Raw genomic sequence first — 9507 nt, forward strand, 5'->3', positions numbered from 1 at the left:
AGATTTGAAAAGGGAGAAAAAAAAAGTTCGGCAAAAGGTGGGATCGAACCCGGGTCGATCGCGTCAAAAAGCCAACTACACACGCTTATCCATCTGCGCCACTGGAGCAGATGATTTACAGTCACTTTTAACTAAATGTAAATAGACACTCCGTATTTTTTATTCCATAGTAAGGGCAATTCATACAATACATTTAAACTGAGCTACTTTAATACCATCTCCGAACTTTCTACCACGACTCTGCTGTTCTTCGGCTGGTTCTTCCTGTATACGTTGATTGACAGATGTCTCATCCAGTCAGCGGTGAGTAATCCCAAACCAATGGCGCTGTCTCAAACTATACCTACCTCTTCCGGTTTGTCTGATTTATCGTTGTGTTTTCTGAATTGTTATTTTGTTTTTTAGACTTGCATTTGCGTTTGTAATTTGTTATTTTGTTTTCAGAATTGTGATTTGTTTTGCACTTCTCAGCCACCGTATTTTAGCTATTCTCCGGTGATTTATTAAAAGGCATACTGACGCGCAAAACATGATTTTTACTTCATATTTTTTAACACTGCATTTGTAACTTAAGTAACATAATTGTATTGACATTAGTAACTGTAATCAAATTACATAAATTTAAAATGTAACGCATTACATTACTGTGTTACCAGGAAAAGTAATTAGAATACAGTAACTGTGTATGTGTTATACCCAACTCTGCAACCAGACATGTAGTCTTTCAAAGAATATTGCATTTGACAGCACAAAAGCAGAGGCACTCAACGTATGTGTTCTAGAAAGTTCCATCCTTGTCCAAGGTCAAGGAGTTGTCGGTAACTCTTGAATGACAAGCATTGATCACCACTAACATTTATTCATAATTTTTAGTCACGTAACTGGCATGAAGACCTGAAGGGTAAATCATTTATAGAAGTACTGCACAGGCCTGTCAATTCTGCACACTCTGCAGTATTTCAATAAATAAAAACAGTGAGAAATACTAAAACACAACACACTAACGTGTACTAATTGATATAACAAGATCGAATTCAATATACACCTTATTAATAAAACTAACAGGCAAGCAGATGAGCTCAGAACATGAACTCAATGAGCTAAACTGCCTGCTAAGCATTTTCTTTACAATGTTTTTCTATGGGAAAACAATTAATATGGAAGTCACCACCTTGCATATATTCTGGTCATCATAGTGTTCAGTGCAAACCTGATAAAAAAAAAAAACTGGCAGTAAGCAGAGAAAAGCCTTGTTTTGCCCTCCAGGTGGGTGTGAGATTTACAGAACCTCAGACACTTTGAAATACGGACAATACACTCACAGTGTATTAACATACAGACATCTGTTTCCACATCTCACTGAGAGAATATGTGGGAAAATGTCTCTCTCACCTATGCATTAGTTCCTTTTCATCCCCTTCCTTCCCCTTACCCATCCTCCCTCCATTTCGCTCACTCAGAATGGTCAATAGTATAATATAATGTTCTACATCAGGGGTGCCCAAACTCGGTCCTGGAAGGCCGGTGTCCTGCAGAGTTTAGCTCCAACCCTAATCTACATGAATGCAAGTAACATTCACAGTCATGTTTGGTATCATTTAAATTGTCTCAGGGCGACTGGTACAATAGTCTCAATCTTACAAGAAGTAGACTAAAACTTTCTGAAACGCATTGATTTATACAAAGCTTATCGTACTGAAAAGTGAGGTGTGCTCTGATTGGCCAGCTATCCAGTGCATTGTGATTGGCTGAATACCTCAAGCGTATGACGGAAATGTTATGCCCCTTACCATATTTGGAAACACAGCCTCTCCACGACATGGAGGCGGCGGCAACAATACTACAGCGAGAATAAAAGTTATGGCTTCTTTCTTTGCATGAACATTTGGGTGGCATTATGCTAATCATCCAACACAGTGACATGGATTTGTGGGGGCGTGTTTAAATGAGGTGTTTTAGGAAGGCGTGGTTGAGTCTTAACTTTTATAAAGAATATCTGTTTAGGTTTGATACTTTAGTCTTTGCAACTTTACGGATCTTATATATGCACAAACAGCTTGTAACACTCCAAAGACAAAGGAAAACTTGAAATCGCATCATATGACCCCTTTAATTAAGTGTGTACAGATCTATGGGGACTAAATAATGTATTATAGAATGAGCAAAGTATGGCACGGGCTGTCTAGAATATTAGTCAGTCGCCTCTGTCTAATGACCAAGACTGACAAGTTTGTGAGTATGAGATCCGTATACTGGCCGGTACGAGACTCAAAGTGTTATAGGAAAAAGATTAAAAAGATTCAATCAGATTAAAGAGTTAATTAGAATAATCAGATATTTAGATAAATTATCTTATAAATGATCAATGATAATTGGCATTCTAACCTAAATTCGAGGTCATAATAAAATGGAGTCAAATCAGACTTTAACTTAAATTAAGTAACATTGCGCACTGATAAGACCGAACACGCAGGAAACCTTCATTCACCATTGGATACCTTCGTTGGGCCAATTGTGTGGACCTTACATGGGTGTTTCTATAAGAGTGTGACGTCACACGAAAACTATTAATTGATGTTACATAATTGATGTTTCTTTTTCAAAACAATGTGTTGCCACCTTATGGACAAACTCATTAGTGCAATAAATTTAAGGGTCATATACGAGATGAGCATAAAATTATGTTGCATGCAATGTACGAATACCATAGCATACGTATAAAAACTGACATTTTTAATAAGCAAAAATTCAAGGGGTGAGGGAAGTGTTTTAAATGACGGATGGAAATCTGCAGATGTTTCTGCGGAGCCCTGCACATGCAGACTCCATGTGGGTGTACTGTACTTACGAGGCACAAATCGAAAAAAGCTGGCTCTGAATGATGATGTCATAGGCCAAGGAGCCTGTGCTGAGTCAGCACGGCTGGCAATGAGCCTGCCATCGTCATGTGACATTTCTACTGACGCCAGCCGACAGAAAAGAGATGGGAAAAGACGGCACCGCAGGCCGTAATACATACAATCACCCATTCAAAGGAATAAATGAAAAAAGCTGCCAATTACAACCGTTCCATCTTTCCGTGAGGGCGAATGCTAATGAAAAACACATTAGACTAGATGATATTTATTATTGTTGAAGGATTTCACATCTCTTCTACCGCTCTCGTCTGGGAGCTATTTAGGCGTAGATAAATAACGTCTGTGTTTGTGTGAGCACCGTGCATTGAATGTGCTTTATGATGTAATCAGCCCTGAACAGAGAGGACAGATTAGAGAGGAACACTGTGTGCTCTTCTCATAAACCCCTGCACAACCCCTTACATGTCGTGGTGCAGAAATCAGGTCATGCAGTGTAGAACGTGTGAACATAAGCACATTCTGTACATACATGTACCTGCATACCACTAGCATGAGAATGAGGTCAGGACGAAAGCGAGAGCACATCTGCATGTGCGCAAGAATGTGACATTACTTTAATAGATGGGTGTGTTACAAAGAGCCACTTGCAGTGGTTGAAAGGAGCCGTGTGGGCATGTAGGGATGTGAATCGATGGGAATTGAATGATTTTCTGTAAGCCTCTGTATTCTTCACTCAATGTGTACAGAGAAATAGGCTATACATGTGTAATATCTGGTCACACTTTATTTTAAGGTCCAATTCTCGCCATTAACTTTGACTTTTGCCTCAAACTCCTCATTCGCTGCTTATTAATAGCTAGTAAGGTAGTTATTAATTTTAGGTATTGGGTAGGATTAGGGATGTAGAATGTGGTCATGCAGAATATGCGCTTTGTATGTAGTAATAAACAGCCAATATGTTATTAATAGACATGCTAATAAGCAACTAGTTAATAGTGAAGAATAGAATTGGTCCCTATACTAGAGTGGTACCATGTGTGTGTGTGTGTGTGAATCATATAATGTGCTTTAGACCTCAGCACAGTAGTGCATATGCAACTGTTCAAAAGCTGGGGTTGGTAAGATTTTTTTTTAATGTTTAAAAAAAAAAAAAGTCCCTTACGCTCACCAGCGTTGCATAAAAAAAAAAAAAAAAAAAGATTTTCTATTTGAATTCATTTTAACATTTCATTTATTCTAAGCTCAATTTTCAGCATCATTACTCCAGTCTTCAGTGTCACATGATCCTTCAGAAATATATTCTAATATTGTGATATATATAAACAAAATCTCTTTTAATATTATGTCACTTTTCATCATTTTATTGTGTCATTACTGAATAAAAGCATTAACATATATAAATACTCAACCCAAACTTTTGAACAAAACTGTATATATATTTAATTTCAAGATGAGAGATAAATTAAACACATTCATTTTAAATGATCTTAATAAACTAAACTGGCATCTCTAGATATCAGATCATGATGTGTTGAATTCGGCATTGAGCTGTTCTCTCCCAAAGTAGCAGTGAGTCTGGCTGTATATTCATTCAGTATCCACAACCATCCACAATCACCCACCCTAATCACTAAAACATCAGCAGCCCAAAATTGTTCCTCCCCACTAACCACACTGGGCCTATGAGACTGGCACCACACTACAACACTTCTTCTAAAGCCTGTTGTTCAAACCACAAATGCATATGTTTTTAAGACGTCTTCCTGGCAGATCTATAATGTTTAGATGTCAGGCAACGTTTTGGTTTTACGAGCCTGCAGGCTCTTTTAGGAGATCCAATGCGTCTGGAAACAGGAAGTTAGATCTACAGAGCACAATGAGCATCTGGATGGGCCGGGTTGGCTCAGGTCAGGTTTGGGAGCTGGCAGTGCTTCTTATGTGGACTTACCCTAAGCTGCACTGCCACAGTGACCGGTCCACAACGCTCCAGTCTCTGCAGGAAGGACGTCGCTCCCTTTTTCTTCAGGAGCTGCAGAGGGGGGAAAGAAAGTACACTGTTAGGATTGTTAATTAAATAAATAAATATATTAATAAATTAATGTGTAATTATTAATGTTTTTATTTCATTATTTATTATTACTATTATTATTATTATTTTTTTTTTTTTTACTGTTTACCCCCTGGCATCTAACTAAAATGTTAAAGCCCCCCAAAAAAAAGGGGAAAAAAAAGAGAATAATTTAAATATCATATCTGATACAACAGTTAGGCTTTATGGTTTGTATAATATAATATATTGAGAATATGAAGCTTATACGTGAGGAGAAAAACAAAATAAAACACCTCAATTTTATTCAGAGGCCCAAACTGAATGAATGACTGAATGAATGAATGAATATGCAGTTTCTGATATTTATATGGCCAGTAGGATGAAATTCTGAAAGCTCCTAATGCAAATCAATAAGATTTGATAACACTATAGCAGACTGTTTATGTAAAAAACATAAATCTCACTTGTCACTCAGTAATTCCCAATATGTCTTAAGATGATATTTCATGATTTTATGATAAAACTATGTTGTTTTAATTGTGGGGGCAAAACATATAACGCAATGCTAAATGTTTGACAAGAAAGAGTCCAGATATTTTGTTGTATCTACTATTTTATGTTTTATAATCCATAATATTTTCTAAAATGTTTTGTTTACAGTGTGCTTGCGCTCTTTCTTTAAATTAAATGCCACTTCCTTTCCTATTTGGCAAACGCAATGACATTCATGCATTTATAAAAGTGGCTTTAGTGTTAGCGAGGCTACTGTATATCAGGAGAGAGTGGAGAGGGGAAGGAGGAGATGTACTCTAGATGTGACTGTTCATCTTCATGCCCTTTTAAGATGATGTTGGCAAGGCAACAGAGTTGTACGAGAGCTATGAATGAATCATGCAAGTGCAAACAAACAAAAACACAAATACACAGTAATATACACACAGCTTTCTGATTTGTTCACCCAAATAGGAAATACTGTCAACAATATTTCAGCTAAAGGTAGACTGTGTCTATGCTTTTTCTTTGTCAACAGGTCATAATACAAAGCAGCACAGGTCATCCTGATAACCCTGATGCAGTACATCCCCTACTTGAATCTCTACATGGATTGTATTTAAGTCACTGGTGGAAAATAAGTTCAACTGGTCTAATGGATGTAGGTCACTACTATAAAAGCAGCAAATTTAATTTGAATTACAGGTGATTCAGGAACTGGAAAGTTGCAGACATCATAGTTCTGCAATATGATCATTGTGCCCTTTTAACCCTGGAGGGGGTCTGTTCTGGGAAATAACGCACAGTACGTCACTCTAGATTGAGGTGGTGATTTAATGATAGTTCACCTATGATTGTGTGTCTGATTTTTTTTGTCTTGATTCTTTTGACTCATACAGCTTTCATTCTCTGTTTTTGTCAGTTTTTTTTTCATGAATAGAAAGTTCAAAAGAACAGCCTTTACTTAAAATATAAATTATTTGTATATGGTTCAAAGACAAAACATAATATTATAAGGTTGATGCAGCTTTTTTTCTCCTCCTGTACATTAGAATGTGTCCCGTTTAATTTTATTAATTTTTTTCAGAGAAAAAAAAGAAGACTCATACATTTTTACCATGATTTATAGAAGACACCTACTAAAATGTAATTCAGTTTAACAATAGTTCACACACTAAGAAATCTTGTCAGGCATATTTAGAACAAGAATCATTAGATGCCATTAAAAGGCTCTATTTAAGGATCACAGTGCAGCCTCCAAAAACTAATTCTAAATCTTTACCACACTTTGGCTACAAGAAGGTTTTAATAATTTAAAATGTAATACAATTTAGTGTGATCACTTTTTTCTTTTATTATTTTAATTATGTTTTTCATTATTTGAATAATTACAGGTTGGAATACCTGTTGTTTCATTTTTACATAAATATATATTTTATGCTTAATGATGATGGAACATTTTTTCTCTCTTATTTTGACATTATATTTTCATAAGTCATTTGAGTAACATTAAAGTAGACGCTATACTATATATACGCTTTCCATGTATATAACATCACAAACAAGAAATATAGTAATTAATTAATCATAATCATAGTAATAACCATAACAACAACAACAACAACAACAATAATAATAATAATCAGAGCAATTAGACAGACAGACAGATAGACAGATAGATAGATAGATAGATAGATAGATAGATAGATATAGATATACAGACAGACAGACAAACATAGATACAGACAGACAGACAGGGTAACTATGTTGGGGTAACTGTTGTTTTCAGTACAGCTGCTGTTAGAATCAAAGTATTTTCCCAAGTATCACATTAAAGCAATTAAAGGTGATATAATATTGTTTTAAAAACAAACACAGTTCAAACTGTGCAGTGTAAAAAGGGACAATTAGTTTTTTCTTAGTCAACAGCTGTTCTGGTGGGAAAAAAAACTACTCCGTAGGAAAGAAAATGAGTATATTTCGCAGCAAACTGCTGCTTTAAATCAAAACCTCTTCAGGGTGTCCTGATTCCCAGAAAATGCCGCCACCACACCAAATCTACTCATTTTCAGCACACACAACAAAAGAAAGAAAAATAAAATCTGGTGCAACTTTTTCATCTAGTTTCTCTCATCAAAGGGCAAACCAAACTAACCAAAACCACTCATTTGTGCTTTTCTGTTTCAAGCCACAGCAGGATCTCATCATGTTACTTCATATTACTGTCTCAGTCACTCTATGGGAACTTAACCACTGCTTATGTAAGAGGGTATAACCAGGGTATGTGGGTAACCAGGGGTGCCAGCGGCTCATGTACTGGATGTCTTACATAAGACTGAGCCAACCACACACACACACACACACACACCACAGCACTGACCTGAATATAGACAGAGGAGAAGAAAAGGAGCGATGGCATATATGATTAAAAGACAGAGAAAGGAGCTGAAGAAGGAACGACAGAATGGAAGAAAGTGATGGTTAAATGTAACTTATAAACTTCAAGGGTGAATCTCAAGAACATGTATCAGTCATATTTTACCTCAGAATCATAAGACATGAATAAAATATTTTGCATAAAAATGAAGGATTATTTTGAACCATTAAGACCATTTGCACTGATCACAATAGATTTATGCATGCTGGAAATTCAACTTAAAATTGTCATATATTATTATATAGTAATATATTTTCCAATAACCCAGTGAAGTAAAAACTTTATTAATGAAAGGTACTTCATCTCATTTGTCTGAAACTTAATGGATGCACAAGATATTATTATTTTTTAAACAAATTAATCAGTGTAAAAACAGTTGTGTTGAATTATAACTATTAACAAAAGACTCAAAAGAGCAACACTGCAGCGCCCTGCACATGACATAGTAGAAAAAAACAAAAATACATTGTGGCCATCAATTAAGAATTCATTCCCACAACTTTAATTCACGGCCATGTTTTATTAATTTGTTCCCTCATTTTAGGTCAATCACGGCCATGTAATATTAATTTGTTTCCTTTAGGTAAATTGCACTTAAACAAGGTAACAAATTAGTTCAACATGACCACGACTGATCTCAAAACAAGGGACTGAATTAATAAAACCTGGCCAGAAATTAATAAGGTAATTAAACAAGGGAACAAATTAAGTTACTGAACCACGTATGCATGATTTTTTTCCCTATACAATACAATATGATTGGATGCGACACGTGCAAGATTATTTATTATACACACACACAAATATAAATACACACTTAGATTTTAATTTAACTTTAAATGTTTTACAAAACATTTAGACGAATTCTGGACCCTCAGTTGACATGTTTTTGTGAGATTCACCCAATAAGTCATCTCAGAACTAGAGAAACTGAGAGAAACTGCACATCAGTGAAACACAAACAGAGTCTATGAGAGAAACAGACTGACAGTAGAAAAGGGAGGAGGGTGACTGAGAAATGCTGCAGAGATAGAGCTGTGTGAAGAGCAAACACCCCAAGTGACGCATCCGTGTGTGTTTGTGCCTGGTGTGACGTAGTTTTAACAGACCCTGTGTTTTCTCTGAATGGGATATCTGGCTGTGGGAAGCTGATCAATGGACATAATCTATTTAGGGTACCGGTGTCTAATTTAGGTCACTTCCCAGTGCAGGCTCAATAAGCTAAAAATACTACAGCTTGTGAAAAGTTTGTTCTGGCTGGTCTGGTCATGTTTGCGGCAGAGTCATGTGGTGTATGATCGTCACTGTATGCGATAACGCAGGACAGTGAAGTCACACTGAGTACAGACTTAATGCCAGTGCTCAAACATTTGTCAAAGCAGACTGAGGGATGCCCATGTGCGTGACCAAACAAGCATTGCTGAATGTTTTTTATAATCAAACACTTCATATTAAATCCAATGCTGAATTTTCTCTTAATGAATGATAGTTGTTTTTGGAAGAATAAAACATGTTGTCACAAAAATAAATAAATTAATTAAATAAATATTTTAATAAAAAAATATTTATATTTGTTTTTTGTTGTTTTTAAGAAATAAACAACTACTATATTTTAAATGTAATTAAAATGAATAATAATATTAACCAGAAATACTATTATATATATATAT

The 9507-nt window shown here is 35.7% G+C and overlaps 1 protein-coding gene across 1 annotated transcript in view; it reads right to left on the bottom strand.

Annotated features, from left to right (window-relative positions):
• The window catches only part of LOC107688718 (unconventional myosin-XVI-like), a 218296-nt gene that overhangs the window by 66297 nt on the left and 142492 nt on the right, over window positions 1-9507 (bottom strand). The window contains exon 25 of the mRNA XM_016486454.1: window positions 4807-4887. Within this exon, the coding sequence (XP_016341940.1) occupies window positions 4807-4887 (81 nt within the window). The remainder of the gene's footprint in view (window positions 1-4806; window positions 4888-9507) is intronic.

Source organism: Sinocyclocheilus anshuiensis, unplaced genomic scaffold (genome assembly GCF_001515605.1).
Source record: "Sinocyclocheilus anshuiensis isolate Anshui unplaced genomic scaffold, SAMN03320099.WGS_v1.1 scaffold9, whole genome shotgun sequence".
NCBI classification, from domain to species: Eukaryota; Metazoa; Chordata; class Actinopteri; order Cypriniformes; family Cyprinidae; genus Sinocyclocheilus; species Sinocyclocheilus anshuiensis.